We start from the raw sequence: 18,046 nt of genomic DNA, 5'->3' as shown, positions 1-18,046 counted from the left end.
ATGCAAACTGCTTCCTTCATGTTCATCCAAAGCCCATTTCAGCTCTGTGGTATGTAGGAGCATAGAAAGCTGAGGGCATTGCAGAGGTCCAAGAACACAGTAGCTGTTATTAAATAAGTATATGTCATTTATTGTATATATATTGTTGTTACTGTCGCTTCTCGTAATGGACTAAGGAGCAGGGATCTCAGGGCAGCTAGGGTCAGTCTATAAACCCTCTAGTCCCTCCCTACAGCCTCATTTCAGCCAGTTAATTCCCATGTCCAGAAGGTCCTACAGTCATCTTGAACAAGCACCACCAGCTGGACACCAAGGGTTCAAACCCATGAGCTTGTGGGAGGACACCTCATATTCAAACCACAATCGTGGAGTAAATAGATGGTCAGATGGGAATTCCTGAGGCTTGGGTGGTATTACACTTGCTCATTCATTGGCCATTTATTCATGTGACCTCATCATTAAAAAAAAAAAAAGCAAATTGAGTCAAGTGGAAGAAAATCCATGAAAATTGGCAAATGAATTGATTCAACAGCATATGGCAGTGGTGGCTTGGAAGCCAGAATTGTTTTTAGCAACCCTGGGAATCACTGTGCTTCTAGGTTTTTGGAATTAACTTGTTCTCTAGCCTCAGTATTACAATCTGCTTCCTTCAACTTCTTCTAAAGTAGATGAAGAGCAGATACAGGCAGATGGCCAGACAGTTCACAGGGACCTTTCTTTTATTCTTGGGCCAACATACAGTGAGATGAGGTAGAGGCTCCCTGAAGAGACCCTGCCCCTCACTGGAGATGTCTGAGCACATGACAAGCAGTCCTTTGGGAGTGTAGATCTTTCTCCTGTCCCGGGTTGGAACTCCAGGTCTTCACAGAAGAATCCCCATCAGAAATCCTGGCCCTTCTGCAGTTCCTGTTGTTCTCTTTGGCCACTTTCCCTCCTAGTGTCTCTTCAGCATACACACTCACATGCACATATGTGTGTACATGCATATACACATACACATCATATACCTATACATCATATGCATATACATATACATCATAAAACATCATATATATATGTACATATGTGTACATTTGCATCATATATATAACGTATACATCATATACATAATATACTACATATGCACAAACACATATACACACAAGGGAAGTAAAGCAATTCTATGGGCAGTAAGGGAGAAGTAGGTAGAACCCTAAACATAAACTTCTCGTAGGGAGAAGTGGGCGGGAGAGACAGAGACATCATAGGAAACAGAGAGCAGGAGAATAAGAGGAGGGGAAAGGCAAGCCAAAGGTGAGGGGGCAAAGAAGGGTGGCAGAAAACACCTAGAGAAAGATGAGAAGCAAGCAACCAATTAAATAGGAAGATGAAACATATAGAAGAGGGAGAGAAAGAGATGTTAACAGGAGAGAGGAACAATGAGGTGGGGAAGGAAGAAGAGAGAATGCAAAAGGAGGCAGGGAGGGGAGAAAAGAGCAGAGCTGCAGGCAAGATGGGGTGGGTGGTGAGGCTGTGCCTTCACAGTTGGAGCTCTCTGGCCCCACACTCAGGCTAGCACACGGGTCTCCTTGATCACAGCTCGTTTGGGTCTTCCTGTTTTCATCCCATCTTGGTGAACCCATGGAGACTTTTCCAGGCAGTAAGTCAGACAGAATGCCAAGTTTCCCTGGCCAGAGCCCAGCTCTGCATCCCACAACTGTGCTTCTCATGGCCCTCAGTACCCTACATCTCTGTCCTAAGGGCCATCTCAGAGTCCTCCTCAGCTCTGCCAGCCAGATACATGCCACCTGCCTCTTTTCCAGGATTCCTGGTTCCATTGGGGCTTTTGGTACTCTGACATGGTAACATCCAGTCTAGAAATTTGAAAAAAATATCATCCTATAAAAAGACATACTTTTTCAGGGGTTGGGGAGATGGTTCAGTGGGTAAGCCCTACTGGAGCTCGAATCCCCAGAGCTCACATAAATTGTGAGTGAGCATGGAAGCCTGCCTGTAATTCCACCAAGGAGCTCTCCCTTGAAGGCAGAGACGGGAGAGACCTGAGGAATATGGCCAGCAAGACTAGCTGTGTGGATGAGCTCTGGCTTTGATTGAGAGAGTCTGCTTCAATGAATAAGGTGGAAGAATAACTGAAGATGTTTCATGACACCAACCTTGGGTCTCCACACACCTACACATACATTGTAGAAAAAAATACACATCCACAAAGCACATTTGCTTTGACATTCTCTGACTCATTTAGGTCTCCCTCTACCATGACCCTCTCCCAACCACAAGTTCTAGTCTCTATCCAGCTTCTTAGAGTCATTCCAGAAAACACCTTTTAACACCTATAATTAGCATGCCAGACAGGAATGCTATGAGTTAAGACATAATCTATTGTCCATATCCATTCCCAAGAAGCTCAGTGTCTAAAGGGAGACAGGCACAGTATATCCAGAGAAGAGCCAGGATTTTATGGAGCCCCAGCGTTATACAATCTGGGGAGCCCTCTATAAAGAGAACAATATCCTGTTGCTAGGGACATTTGGTTCTTTTGAAAGAATCCATGGAGGAGTTATCCATGAGGGCTTATCTAGATTAGGTGAGCTGAAGTGCAAAGACACATCCTAACTGCCAGGGTGAATATAAAGGAGGACTAGGTGAACAACTCATAACTCTGCTTGGTGACTGTGGATAGGATGTGATTGGACACTCCACACTCCCACCAACATGGCTTTACTGCCATGATGGACTATTTCCTCAAACGGTTCACCAAAATAAACCTACCCTTCCAACTTCAAGTTGCTTTTGCCAGGTTGCTTGTCCTATTAACGAGCCATATAAGTAAAACAGAGGCCAATGTGACTCCGATGTGATCCAAGAGAGTGAGACATGAAGACCTTGGCTTGGGAGAGAAGCATAAAGTGAAAGCTAGTAGAAACGTAGAGTGGTGAGAGCCCAAAGTGCCCATAGCAGACGGCAGAGCTCTGTTGACTTGTCCCATGATGAGAATCACAATAACTGAGACTAAAAATAAATGACAGAGAGACAGTCCAGCTTATCTCAGAGAACAAAACAATAGATCTCAACCAAGTTAAAGTTCATTGCTCTTTCCTGCAAGAATCTAGAGGTACAAAATGCGAGTGGGGTTTACAACACCGGGGGCCTCCATGTTACCACTCAGCCATCTTCAAAATATGACTCCTATCTCATGGCTCAAGATGACTACTCCAGCTACCATATCCTCATCACAGCCATAAGAAAGAAGGAAAGAGGAAATGGAGGTCCTTTAACCTCCAGGGACCACCAACGGGCAGCTCACGTCACATCTACTTCGTTCTCATTGGCTAGAACTTGAAGAGTTCACCACATCCACTTGGACACTAGAACAAAAGAATCTGTATCTTGGAGACCAGGTCCTTGGATTAAACTGTAGGGTCCCTGTTGCTAAAAGGAGCAGTCAGAGCCTCAGGAGACCCAAGACAAAGGAGCAAGGCACACTTCTCCCTCCGCTACAGCTGGAAGGAGAGAGGGATCCTCCAAGCTGGAAAATGAATAGAACATAGGGACCTTTCCTGGTGGATCTTGTTTGCTCTGCACCATGTGCCTGAGCGTCATTACTACGAGGCTGGACTCTCAAGGGTGAAGAGAGAAGGCTTGCTTACCTACAACTCTCATGGTGAAGAGAAAGCCTGCACTTGCAAAGACCCTGAACTGCTTGGCAACAGAAATGGGCCTTTGGGTCAGGGTTTTATTATAGGCATTGTGCTCTGATGCACTGACTTTCAATAGAGACAACTCAGTTACCACATCTGTAGAAAGACCATAATATGTATCTTGCACGCCATGACCCTGAGGGTGCCCTTTGTATGCTGTGAAGTTGGTACGAATGTGCATAGACCACACTATGAAAGGGATGGTGTTATCAGAGCTGAGATGCAGTGGGCAGGGGACTTGGGAAAGAAGGTACCCTGGGGTTCAGCCCTACTCTTTTCCCAATTCCAGCCACACTGTCCCTGCACTCAGCCCCTTGGGGTTTCTCCCTGCCTTTGGTCCAGGGTCAGATGTTCCACTGTCAACATGAGGAAAGAAAGGAAGAGTGTCACTCTAGAGAAGTAGGGTCTCCGTGACCAGCTGGAAGGGGCACTCCACTTTGTTGTCCATGGACTCTAAGATCCAGCTTCTTCTTGTGCTCACTGCCATAGAGACTTGATTTTGTACCCTGCACTTGGTCTTGGGAGCTTTCTTAAGACCTCGTTTTTACCCCCAAAACATTACCCCATGGTCCTGGCCTCAACCCAATAAACAGGGCAAGTTTCTCCCTCAAGCTTCTGAACTATAAAGCCAGCAAGCGTACATCCAAATACACACGACTGTATACACACAGCAGCGCCAGGTATAAACACAAGATATATACAGCAAATCCCACGCGAACATTCAAAAACATTCCATATGCATAGCATCCACTAAATACATGCAAGCATGGTACACACACACCACTTTTTTCTAATTAGTTTCTCCGTTGTCTATCACACTCTCCCATTCAACCTCTTATACAATTGAATGATTGTCCTGAAGACACAAATTAAAGAAAGCACTTGCTCACTTAAACTCCATTCATTCTTCCTGTGGCTTCCAAAATCTGAGCACATAATGAGAGCCAGCAGAACCTTTCACGAACTGCCCCCTAGGATGCCCCCCAGCCATTGTCCCCACTTTCCTACCCCCAACAACCACGTGACCAGCCACCTTTCCCGAGAAACTCTGATGTTCCTCATGGTTTGCCCCTCAACCCCCTCCCCCATGCCACCAATCACACACCCAGAATGTATATTCACAGGCTGGGCATGGTGGTGTACACCTTCAATCCAGAACGCAGGAGGTAGAGGTGTGGGGGGGGGGGAAATCTCTGTGAATTCAAGGCCAACCTGATCAACATAGGAAGCTCCAGGACTACATGAAAGGAGGGGAGGGAAGGAGGGAGGTAAAGAGGGGTAGAGGAGGAGATGGGGAAAGGGGAAGAGATGGAGAGGGAGACCCTGTCTAAAACAGAAGTATTTATTATTCTAAACCCCTTTGTAGCTCACCTGTTCCCTAAAGAGCCCCTGCCTTCCCAGCTGGAGCCAGTCCCGTCCTCTTGTGTTCCTTGGAGTAGGCAGTGGGATGATTCACCTCTTGTAAGACATATGGGAGTGCCCCGTTCTGGTCTGGGCAGGTGTACGATGGAGACCAGATGGACAGCCGCACTCACCCCTCCACTCATGCCCTCCTTACCCCACAGATCAAAGTAGAAAACCAGCACGACTACCAGGACATCACCAGCGTGGTGGCCATGGCCAAAACCTATGCCACCACGGAGGCCTTTATTGACTCCAAGTATGACATCCGCATACAGAAGATTGGATCCAACTACAAGGCATACATGTAAGTCAGCGGGCAGAGTTGGAAAGTGGGAGGAGCCAGTGGGCAGGGCCGGAAGGTAGGAGGAGTCGGTGGGAGGGGCTGGAAGGTAGGAGGGCAGGGCCGGAAGATGAGAGGAGTCGGTGGAAGGGATTGGAAGGTGGGAGGAGTCAGTGGACAGAGTCTAGAAAGTGGGAGGAGTCCTTCCTTCTACCAGGACTCTTAGTGTGTCCTCACTTCCGGTTCTGTTGCAGCTTAGCTCAGGGTAGATCTCTCTAGAAAGGGGTGTGAGTGTGTGTGTGTGTGTGTGTGTGTGTGTGTGTGTGTGTGTGTGTGTGTAGAGACAGACAGACAGACAGACAGACAGACAGACAGACAAACAGAAGTCTAAATCAAGGACTCATTTGATTTGAGTACCTTGCTGAGGGGTCAGGATTTTCTATGTGTCTGAGAAAGATATATGGTCTGGTATGTATATTGAACAGCAATCTGTTATTCTCCGGAACCAACAAGATCATTCAGAAGACACATTAAATTCTCTGGTTGCAAACAATAGAAACTACTTCTGAATATTATGTTTTGCTTTTTAAAAAAATGTTATAAAATCATAGGTGATCAGAAACTTCTAAAAACAAACAGAAATTCCATGACATTACTGATTGAGATTGCATTGAGATTCAGGACAGCCCCATGGATGTACAGAGCCAGAAGTGACAGCTGATGGCCATGGCACCAATAGGTGAAGGACCCACCAGAGTCTTCTGCAGCATGTATGTCAGAGTGTGACCTGTCCCTTGCTTTGGTTAGAGAGAGGCAGGAAACCCGTATGGTGAGTCCCAGCAAGAAGGCAGGAAATTTGAGCAAGATGGAAGTGGAGGTGTAACCTCTAAATGAAGAACACAAATGCCCTGTGACAAAGGCAGTCCCATTTCTAATTCAGTGTGAATCAACAAAGGATAGGCTAACCTGGGGCTAAGGCCATCAGTTTCAGCATGACTCTGGAGCAGGTGGAAAGGCTCCCCCTTGCAGATATCTTGCCTGCTTCTGGGACTTTGTGTCTCTCATTTTGGAATGTTGTTGCTGGTTCCACTTCAAATGGTGAGACCCAGCAGGCAAGTGTGGCCTTCTTCTTGTCACCCTCATGAAGCACTGACTATGGCCATAGCTCCATATCAAGAAATGCCAGTCTGTCTATCCATGTGATTCTATGCAGCACAGCTTTTGCCTGAGAACCCTGTGGGCAAGCCAAGCTGTTGCCTGCTTCTGTAAAGATGCCAAGTCCATCAAAGTTGTGCCTATTTGTGCTGCGCATTTTTGTGAATGCATTCACTACCACGGCTTTTTACCCAGATTGCCTAGGCCAGCAGAAAAACACATTTTTGTGTAAAGGGCCAGGTGGAGAGTGGGGAGATAGCTCACTTGGGAAAGTGCAAGCATAAGGACCAGAGTGTGATTCCCAGCACCCACCTAAAAAGATATGATGGAGCACACTTGTAATCCTAGCCCTGGGGAGGATCCTGGGACTCAAAGACCACCCAAGTTAACATAATTAATTAACAAACCCTGGGTTACAGTGAGGGAGTCTGTCTTCTAAAACAAGGCTAACAGTTCCTGATGGACAACACCCAAGCTAGCTTCCATACTCACTCACTTATGTGTGTGTATGCTTGTGAGTGTGTGTGTCTGTGTGTGTGTCTGTGTATCTGTGTGTGTGTGTGTGTGTGTGTGTGTGTGTGTGTGTGTGATTTTTAAATAGGTCTGGGGTATTTCAATGAATAAAGCACTTGATTTTCAAATACAAGAACCTGAGTTCATTCCCCAGATCCTACATAAAAATACCAGCTATGAAGGTGAGTGTGGTCATTTAGACCTTTAATTCCAGTAGTTGGAAGGCAGGCAGATCTCTGGGAGTTGGAGACCAGCCTGGTCTACACAATCAGTTCCATAGCCAGAGTGACATAGTGAAGCCCTGTCTCACAAAGCAAAACAAAACAAAAATAACACGTGTAGTCATATGCTCTTGTAATCCGAGCACTAGATAAACAGAGAGGAGGCTCTCTGGGGCTCCCTAACCAGCCAAGCTATCCTAACTGGTTACCTCTCAGCCAATGAAAGACCTTGTTGCAAAGAAGACAGATGGCATTCTAAGGATGATACCCCAGGTTTTTTTCCAGACTCAACAGGTACACATGTATACACACACACACACACCAAAATAGATAGATAGATAGATAGATAGATAGATAGATAGATAGATAGATAGATAGATAGATAGAAGATAGATAGATAAAATAGTGGGCTAGGGATGATTTTTTTAAGCTTTGAGATCCATGCAGTTGGTTGCAACTGTACAATTGCCTGGGACACTGGAAGTTGACGGAGAAGGACATAGTCCCAGAAAAGACATAAAAGTCGGTTTTCAAGGGATGGTTCTGCCCCTTCTTGTTAGTCGACCACCCTTGTTTCCCCCCCAGGGCAGGCCAGAGCAGTTACCACTTTCAGTTGTCCTCTCCCCACCTCGGGGATCAGATCTCCCACTCCTGCCTCCGCTGGGCTCATCCCAGTGAGGTGCTTCAGTGCATTCTTGTGGCACCGTGGTATCATTCCCCTCCTTCTCCCTTCATGGCTAGAATTTGCATTTGACATTGGTGTTACCTTGCTCCAGTTTCTTTTCTGAGGATTACCTCATTGCTGCATTCTTCAGGCTGAGCCCTTCTGGCCTGACAGCTCCAATTTGTCACTGCCTACAGAGAGTCCTGGACCCTCGGTTGGTCCACATCCAAGGGATGGGACTAATGTCAGACTTCAGCTGAGACTGTCCTCCCTGCCCATAGCCATTCAACCTCCTCTGGCCCACATTCTGTTCTACACTCAGGCCCTTTCTGATTGCTGCCACTGAGATGTAACTGCTTATAGATTCTCTTAGCATACATACCAGGACATACATATGCATATTTGCCCACTCATATGTGTGCATCCATAATTATTTCTCCATATATCTGCCTGCATGTATATGACTCTAAATGGAGCCATACTGCTGTCTGGACTTTTATCCTATACCACGTGGCTCACTTTTGCCCTCCCAGATTGCTTGTCTATACATCTATGCCAGCCAAGGAAGAGCTGGCTTCCACCATCCATCACTCAATGGGCTCTTTACTTGACCGTCGTCCACGTGAACAGTTTCAGCCTCTGCCTGGTGGTCCAGTGGGACACAACGCTGTCAACCACAGCACGTGCTTATAGAAAGTATCATTTACCTCCAGTCTTTCTGTCTTCACTCTTTGTCCAAAGTTGCTCAGGCCAGAAGCTTCTCCTCCACCTCTAAGGTTGTACATTTGGTCTTAGATACCCTCCCACCCCAAACTCCTATTGAAAGTCCACCCCTTCTTAAGTGGTAATCTTAGGAAGAGGTTCAGAGAGGAGAATATGCCATCAGGGTAGAATCTTCCAGAAAGCATACAATGCTTGTTCTAGTTCCATTGTGTTACTGACTGTTAAACACTCTGAACAAAAGCAACTTAAGGGAAGAAAACAATGTATTTCAGTTTCCATTCCATCACTGAGGGAAGTCAGTGCAGAAACTCAAGTAGGAGCTTGAAGCAGAGACCATGAAAAAAAAAACTTATTTGCTGGCTGACTAATAGACCCATGGTTTTAGCTTTCTCATACAGCCCAGGAACACCTCTCTAGGGAATAGCGCTACCCACCATGGGCTGGGCCCTCCTGCATCAATTAGCAATAAGACAGTCCCACAGAAATGCTCACAGGCTATTCTGACCTAGTAAGTCTCTCAACTGAGATGCCTTTTTCCAATGATCCTAGGCTGTATCAAGTTAAGGCAGCATTTTTAGAAAAAGAACTCAGAAAGTACCCCTTGCTTCAGCCACTACATGAAGACACAGTAAAAAGGCACGGTCTAAGAACCAGAAAATGTGTCCTCACCAAACCTGAATCTTTAGGCATCTTGAGCTTAGTTTTTCCAGCCTCCAGAACTACAAGAAATGAGTTGTTGCTTACAAACCACACAGTTCATGATTCTCTTACACCAGCCCAGATAAATAAAGGCAATTATAGTCCAGATAGCTGCTCTGACCACTATCTGCATACTACCCTACATCCCACTGGTTGCATCTCATTCAAGTCAAAAACAAGGGACCTTTCATCCATGTATAATGGACTCCATGACCTCTGCATGATGAGTGTGTAGGGTACAGTTTGAGGGCATCTACCATCAAGAGAGGATAACACTGGTGCCATCTCCTTCAGCTCTGTGGGGCTGATACATGCTGATGCTTGGAAACCCTTGGACACATGTCTCAGATGCTAATGCAGGCCTCAGGTACCAGCTCTCCCAGCCATCATCCTCTTGGAAGGAAAGCCATCTGGTTTGAGTTCCTGCTGCTTTAGCTCTTCAATGCCTTCTCATCTCCTCTTACTAAAAATAACAAACAGTACAGCCCAATTGTGCTGAGAGGCTGATGGGAATATTTCCTCTCATTCATACAGGACCACACTAGGGTCTCACTTGGTCTACAATGATTCCCATTATACCAAGGAAGAAGTTGAAGACTGGGAGATGCTGCCCATGGTAAATCACTAGAACGTGCTAGAAGCTCCGTGTTCATCGGTTCTTGCCTTCTATCACCTCTAATGCACAATGCCAAATGCTGTCATTGAACAGCCAAGGCACGGCTCAATGAACATGTCCTGGAGCCACACACAGCCAGTGACTTTGGGATTTCATGTGCTTCCCTGGAACTCATATCCATTGCTAATTTACCTCACCAGTCCTCTGGCTCAAAGCTACTAAAGACCGGAAGTGAGCTGCCTAAGGAGGGGTCAGCTTTATCCCCTTAGATTAAACCAAATCCAGGATGAAGGCTAAGCCTATGAACCCTGTTGTCACAGTTTTGTGACACAAACATTAGGCACACCTGAGAAGAAGGACTCTCGTTGAGGAATTGTCTCCATCAGATTGGCCGTGCTGTTAAGTCCGTGAGGCATTTTCTTGATTACTTAATTGGTGGAGAAGGATCCAACCTTATGTAGATGGTGCCACCTATGGGCAGGTAGCCCTGGGCTATATTAACAAAGTAATTGAACATGAACTAGAAAGCAAATGAATAAACAGCTTTCCCATGATCTCTCTGCATCATCAGTCCCTGCTCCCCCATCCTTGCTCGAGCTCCTGCCTTGGCTTTTCTCAGTGATGAGCTGTATCTTGGGTACTGTTCTAGTGCTGTGAAGAGATACCATGATAAAGGCGCTTATAAAATACAGCATTAATTAGGGGCCTGCTTACAGGAGTCCAAATGTGTCCTGGGTTCTCCCCAGCTTATATCATCCCTCACCCAGTCAGGAGCTATTGGGCACCTACTATATGCTGAGTTCCCTTGGAATGGTGTCCTCAAGGGATAGAGTTGAAATATATGATCCCCATTTTTAAAGGGCTTCTCCTCTATCAGGCAGGTTAGATGAGCACTCCTGAGCACAGTACTGGGGAGGGGAGAGAAGAGAGAAAAGGAAAGTAGAGGAGAAGAGGGGAGGGGAGGAGAGAGGAGGGGAAGGGAGAAGAGAGGAGGAAAGAAGAAAGGATAGGAGAAAGAGGAGGGGGGAGGAGAAGGGGAATGGGAAAGAAAGGGAAAGGGGGAAAGAGGAGAGAAGAGGGGAAGGGAGGGTGAGGGGAGGAAAGGAGAAAGTAGGGTAAGGGAGGGGAGGGAAGCAGGGCAGAGCAGTCTATGAATGTCCAGGAAGGTATGCTTCAAGCCACATTCAAATGAAGCCTGAGAGATGAGCAAGGACTTAGGAAGGCAAAGGTGGTAACAAAGGCTGCCTGAGCCAAAAGTGAAAGTGAGAGTGTAGGGTTCAAATCAGGACACCAGCCGTGCACGGGCAAGCCCTGAGAAGGAAGACAGCCATGACTGATGCAGAAGGAAGTCCAGAAACGGAATTGAGAGGGGGTGACAAGGCAAGCAGAGGTCACAAAGCCTTCCAAACTCTTCACCATGGGAGAGTAATCACTTCCTCCCTAAGACCATTTTTCCCACATTTAAACCTTCGACAAATTCCAGAATCACAAGGTGATACAATGCCCTAGTTCTCCTCAAAAACAAGAGGTCATGCATATTAGTCCTTTTTCCATTACTGTAACAAAGTACTTGAGCTAGCCAACTTAAAAGGGAGAAAGGTTTATTTCAGCTCACAGTTTCAGAGGTTTCAGCCTATGGTTTCTTGTCCCTGTTCCTATGGTAACACTCTCATAGAGACTGTTCACCTCATGGTAGCCAGGAAACCAAGAAGGGACAAGAAGTACCAGGATCCCTTTAAGGGCATGACCCCAGAGGCCTAACTTCTCTTTCCCAGGCATTACTTGCTGAATGAAGATTTCCTTATCTCCCAAAAGCACCATAAGATGATAAAAGTCAAGCTGGGGCTTGTGGAATCTGGTTTGGCCATACAGCAGCACCAACGTTTGTGTCATTTTATCTGAGGTGTCAGCCTTTTTAAATTTTAACCTAGGGACTGGGGAGATGGCTCAGCAGCTGGGGAGATGGCTCAGCAATTACAGAAATTATATCACTTTTGAAGAGGACCAGGCTTTGGTTCCCAGCATCCACACGGCACACACATGGCACACAGCATACAAACAAAACACTCAGACACAGAAAATACAATAAACAAAAGACATAAATAAATACAATTTAATCTTTAAATTTCAAAAAAATGTTTAGAAAACAATACATAGTATCCATGAATAAATAAATCAGTTAGCACTAATGGAAATTACAGATAATAAAAGTACATGCTATGCATAAATTGGGCCACATATTTGAAATAACATCTCCTAACCACAAAAGCAAAGAAGGAAGGCAGATTAGTGATAGAGATCTCTATAAAGTCCTTGATGTGTGGTTTGTTCTAACCCAGGAGAACCTCCATCTCTGGAAACTGGAAGGCCAATACAGGCTCTGCTATGCTGGAGCAGGTGGCCATGACAGAAAGGTAAGAGACAAAGGGCACGCGGAAAGATGCACCAGCACCTGGTGAGAATGGCACTTCAGTCTCTGCCCGGTGTCCCCACCCACTGAGCGCTTCCCAGCTTGCTTTCCTATCTGGTCAGTATCAACGGCAGGGTACCTGTCAAAACTACATTTACAGATGGTGACAGTTCAGAGAACTAAAGTGGTTTGCCCCATGTTCCAGAAGTAAGTGTGGAACACTGAGGTCTTGGTTTCAAGTCTTATGGCTCCTGCCTTGCTGCCTCAGTGAGAGAAATCGGAGCCTTCACCAGTCCCCAATTGTTTGCAGATATCTAGGAGAAAACAATTAATGATTAAAATGACATCATTAAAATAGAGATTGGCCTTCCTCAGACCATACGAAGAGGGAAAAACTAATCCCCCTTAAATTGTGAGTCCTTTAAGGTACTCTGTGGCTGGGGGACCTATAGGACTTTCTTGCTTTAAGCATGACCATGTTTAACCTCCTCAGTTGAGGAGTGGCTGGGCACCTACTCTCCGCATCAGTCACAGACACCTTCCCTAGGAACCCACTGGACACTGCCTGCATGCAGGTAGTAGAGGTACCTCCAGGGTCAGTAAACACGGAGCACCTCCTGCGTGCCACAGTGTCCTGAACAGTAAAGAGGCCAAGGTAAAAATGCACTGAGTATTTCCTCTAAGAACTGTGGCGTAGCTACAAGCATCAGAACACAGCATGTTAGCTTGTGCTTTGGAACTTACTAGCTTTTGATGACGAGGTAAGTGTTCAGGAGGGGTGTAGGACTCCATCCCCACCCCTTTCTATTGAAATCATTTCTTTCATGGCCATGTTGGATCATACTTTCTCCAACAGAGGTTCATGGCATCACCAGGCTTAAAGCCTCACTGTCAAGTCCAACAGAAAAGAGGCACCTTTCCCTGCCTTTCATCCAAAGCCCGGGATGAAACCTTATTGGCTGATTAGCCAGGCTTTGGGTCACATGATCATCCCTAAGACAATCACTAGCTGAGAAGGCCACGTGGCTGCATTTGTCTAAATCTATGTCAAGTTTCTACTCTGGAGGTTGGAGTGGGGCCTACCTTTGAGTCTCAGGGAGGGATATATGCTATTTCTCAAGAAGTCTTTAGGAGGGGGGAAATTAATTGCCCCTCCTACATTAATAACAGCCATCTTTCCCTTCTTCTCTAAGAGAGGAGACAATTGTAGCCCAAAACAGTAATGTGAGGACAGCATAAGAGACAGGAACAAGGAGACTGGGTACCCAGAGAAACCTAGGGAAAGAGAGACCAGGGAAGGATTTCCGAAGGACAGGGCACCAGAATTCCATCCTAAAGAATGCGTGGGGACCTGAAGGAGCTAGCTTTGGTTTCATCTCTGTGACTATGTCATACACATTCACTGTGGGCTATAGTTTTAGAACTGGGCTTGGAGAAGCAGTGGTGGTGAAAAGAGACATCAACCCAGCCCCTGTGGAACTGCCAGTTCAGGGGCTGTAAGCTTAGGAAGCCAGATGAACCAAGGTGAGTGCCCCAACCCTTCTAGATAAGTTTACAGGCAATTCTGAACTTCAACTGGAAAATGAAGACAGCAGTAGACAAGTCTGCATGTCATCTGAAGAACTAAACCCTGTGACATGGGCCTGCCAAGCCTAGGTGGGAGCTACAGCACCCTCTTGGAACTCCCTTGTACCAGTTAGTCTTATGGGAGTGTGCCTGGCAATTGTTCCCCCAGGGGACCTTCATGAACAGCCAGTGCCCTCTTTTCGACTGTCCCGGACTGTAAGTCTTACCTTCTCCATTGCTTCAGAAGATCACCATGGAGATGTCCAGGTTGCCACCATCCTGTGTTTCAGCTCAGTCTCAAGCCACATGGATGGTTCCAAAAGGAACCTTCACAGGACAGGGTCTGCTCAGCCTAGCATACACTGTCCCTCGTGTAGTCTAGAGCTGTGTTCATGGCCTGGACAGACCTACCTAGTCCAGTTCCTACAGTCCCAAAGTCCCTGGAGACCCTTGATCAGGACCAGCCCCTCCCTGGCTCCCTGCTTGTTGGAGAGCCTGACTCCTGAGCAATTTTCATACTGTTTGATCAGTGCTAGTCTGCCTGGTTGAAGGAAACCTTTCCTGTCTTTCCTGGCCCCTAGGATTTCTGCCCATGGGGTGATACACACAGACAACCTGGATGTTCATCATTTGAAAACAGCCTCTGGAATCTAGTTGCCTCCAGTCCTAAGTCTAGACTGCTTCTATCTCTCCAGGAAGGACTTTGACTCACGAGTGTGCCTCAGGCATTGTGCTTCTGGAGCACTTTGTGTTCCATGAGTTGTAGGAAGAACTAAGAATAGGTAGCAGCCACCCAGTAACACGGGACAGAGTCCTGACGCTGGCCATTTATTTGTACATGGGCATCATTATCCTTGTACATCCCAAGCACAAGAATCAAATAAAAGAAACTGAGGCATCTGGAGGGAGAGGCTCCCCCAAAATCATGAAGGAAACAATAGTAAGCATCCAAGTCACAGGTCAGGCCATAAGGTGCTTGCCATATAAACATAAGGGCATGAGTCTGAGTCCCAGATCCCACATAAAAAAGCCAAACAGGTATGGCAGCTGGCAGCCGTGACCCCAGCACAGGGGAGACAGAGACAGGAGGATTCTGGGGCTTGTTGGCTAGCCAGGCTACTACATTATGTGGCAAGTCTCACATTGAGTGAGAGACCTTGTCTCAAAAAAAAAAAACAAGATGGAAGGCTCCAGAGGAATGACACCCAAGGTTGGCTTGGGTCCTGATACTCATGCATGCACACATGTGGTCTTTCCCAACATGTTTACAGGTATGTTCATGAGTGAGCATACATGCTTACTGGCTCCTCTGTGCCAAGTAAAAACAAACACAAGTTGAGAGAGAGAGAGAGAGAGAGAGAGAGAGAGAGAGAGAGAGAGAGAGAGAGAGAGAGAGAGAGAGTGTTTGCTTACAACCTGGTCACAGACAGGATCTGGGACTGGAAGCCAATCTGCTATTTATGACTGTCTCCAAGCCTCAGCCTCTCCATCTGAAAAATGAGTTCAGCTCTCCCTCCCTGAGCAATGTGTGGTGAGCTTAGAAGGGAAGAGAAGTTAAGCCTGCCAGGCACAGAACGGCACATATTTGGAGTCGGAGTCCAGTGGATGTGGGACCTTCATCCTGCTCTTGCTAGCATGCTCCAGGCTCTGGTTAGATGAGGGAACTAGACTGGGTTCCAGTTCTGGGAGCTCTAGATGAACAAGATCATTTCGCTTCCCTTTTTAGAGAGACCCTCTCTCTAGGCCTCAGTGAGGCCTGGTGGAGAAGATCAAAGAATGGGTTCTTAGAAATCTGCAGCCACGCTCTCTCCTCATTCCAGGTCGGACGGCTCAGACACACAGATAGATGTGGGAGCTGGAGTATTCCGTGTGACCCTAGAGAGTGGGGAGAGAAGCAGGAACACTGACACAAAGTTCCCTGTGACTCCCGAATCCACTCCACAAGCGGGAGCCAAGTGCAAACCCAGAAGATCTCCCCAGATACAACCAACCCCTTGTTGTGGGGTCAAAGTTCATAGCCCAGATCTGTCCCCAGCAAAGCAAACTGGCCCTGCAGCTGTCAATCACTGGAACAGGAATAAAGGCCATTGGTCCAGAAGGCCAGGCCCCTAGGCAAGTCAGGAGCTGTCTGAAGGAGCTCCCCTGCCCACCCCCTTACCCTCCCCAGGCTCCGGGAGAATGAGGCCCTTTGTCCTCCTACAAGCTCTTGTCTGGCTGGGGCTTTGAGCAAGGAGGGCAGCTGGGAGGGATCTTTAGAACCCTTCCAGCAGCTTTCCCAAGGGAAAAGGGCTGCAGGCTTGTCTGGGTGTCTGGATGGCTCTGGGTGGGGGCAAGGCAAGCTTCCTATTATAGCTGCAGAGCCAAGGTCCTGGGGCAGTACTCATTCTGTCTTTCCTCCATCCTTGCTCTCTTTCTCCCTTGTTTCTTCTCTTGAGTGGCATCCCCTCCTCTGTCTGCCTCCACTCCCCTGCTGTCTCCCTCTGACCTCTGTCCTTGCATCTTACCCCATGCTCACCGTCAGTCCTGTCTTTGCAGGTACAGGCTGTGGGTGGACAGCTGCTCAGAAATGTTCGGCGGCCTAGACATCTGTGCTGTCAAGGCTGTCCACAGCAAGGACGGCAGAGATTATATCATCGAGGTGAGGAATGAAGCAGGAGGGTCCAGCCTGGACCATCCCCAGCAGGGCAGCCATGTTCTGGCTCCTGGCCAGCCTACCTGTAGCTCAGGGCATAGTGAGACATTCCCTCATGCTTCATGCACCCACCTCAACTGTAGCAACAGTGGGGAACCTTCCTGTTCTGTACTCTGAGCTCAGAGTTCAAAACTCGGGGCACAGATTTTTCCCAGCTTGTCGGGCCAAGAGTCCACAATATGCTGTGCCATTGTTCTCGTTGTTCAAGCACATGAAGTAAATGCATTCCCCTTACCACCGTGCAAGGGTTCCACCCTTGCATTCCTTCAAATAAAAACCATGGGCTCCAGGGAATCCTTTGGACCAGGCACTGGGTAATTCTAAGAGGCAATCTTGAACCCAGGAGAATCAGAATTGACAGGCTGCAAGAAAAGGTGACAGGGCATCATTGAGCAAATGGACACCATTGTACAGAGTGTGGCTGCAGTGTGGGGGTGCGGGAGGGGGCAGCAGATGCAACTACCAGAGACAGAATTGTAAGAGATGTTCACAGATGGGAAATGGGACCCAGGATCACTCTCAAGACCCTTCTGCAGCCTATACATCTCTCCATCCCACAGTATCCTCTTCCCTCTATGACCCCTTCCTACCCTCCTCGGAGCTCCTCCTTTCTTCCCCAGTTCCCAGCCTCCAACACTTCCACAACTTTAACCTGAAACACCCCTATGGCCTCGGGGGCTCCCCTCCAATCCCAGCTACCTAGCTCAGCAATCACACGTGGGCCTTTCAGCTCTCTCCTTCCATGAGGCTAGCTCGTCAGCCCATAAGGGAGGAATGAGGTGACACCAGGCGAACACACGTGAGGGGAGCCCTGTGGTCACCCCTCCCCTGCAGCTGCCTCTCCACGAGTGTGGGCAACTAATGAGAGGCACATGGCTCGGATGACCACAAGCAGCCAGCCAGTCAACCAATCCCCGTGCCTGCCCCACTGCTGAGGAACCCACAGGCAAACGGCACCAGGTAACTGAATGGGTTACCACCAGGTCAGGGAGGGGTTCCGTTGGCAGCAGAGGCCAGGAGCCCAGAGCAACAAACATTCTCACTAGTTAAGTCACCAGGAGAGTTGAATGCTCCCACCAGATGAGTGGCATCTCTGTATAGGACTCCATCCTCTGCTCAAGTCAGGGACCACGGTCCCTCTGATCGTTACCAGAACAGAGGTGAATAAAGGACCACTTCACCTGGGACATCAGCAGCACCTGTCAAACCACCCAGCATTGCCTTTCCTCACTAGGACATTAGACATGAATCTGGTTTGGGAATGTATGCATGAGCAAACACACACACACACTTTCTTATTTCTTCACTCTGGGAACCAGACTCTAAACCAGATAAATGGGGCTCCGATGTTACAGGAGAGTGGGAGAGGGCTGCTATCCCATTAGGAAGACCAGGGAGCTGGAGA

At 47.5% G+C, this 18,046-nt stretch overlaps 1 protein-coding gene and 1 long non-coding RNA gene across 7 annotated transcripts in view; one reads left to right on the top strand and one right to left on the bottom strand.

Annotated features, from left to right (window-relative positions):
* Positions 1–18,046, top strand: part of Syn3 (synapsin III) — a 450,181-nt gene that overhangs the window by 413,314 nt on the left and 18,821 nt on the right. For 5 of the 6 annotated variants that reach the window (XM_006513699.4, NM_013722.3, XM_006513698.3 and 2 more), the window contains 3 exons: positions 5,264–5,406; positions 12,313–12,387; positions 16,485–16,587. In XM_006513699.4, the coding sequence (XP_006513762.1) occupies positions 5,264–5,406; positions 12,313–12,387; positions 16,485–16,587 (321 nt within the window). Of the gene's footprint in view, positions 1–5,263; positions 5,407–9,891; positions 10,512–12,312; positions 12,388–16,484; positions 16,588–18,046 lie in introns of those variants that run through there. The other variant, XM_030245098.1, reaches the window with a different exon arrangement.
* Positions 12,380–16,546, bottom strand: Gm51812. The gene is made up of 3 exons (XR_003949027.1): positions 16,465–16,546; positions 14,177–15,824; positions 12,380–12,697 (listed from the first exon to the last, which is right to left on the bottom strand). It is a non-coding gene; the product is annotated as a predicted gene, 51812 (long non-coding RNA).

This window comes from Mus musculus, chromosome 10 (assembly GCF_000001635.26).
Source record: "Mus musculus strain C57BL/6J chromosome 10, GRCm38.p6 C57BL/6J".
NCBI classification, from domain to species: domain Eukaryota; kingdom Metazoa; phylum Chordata; class Mammalia; order Rodentia; family Muridae; genus Mus; species Mus musculus.
The sequence above is the reverse complement of the archived record's forward strand: the minus strand, read 5'-3'. Positions and strand labels throughout refer to the sequence as shown.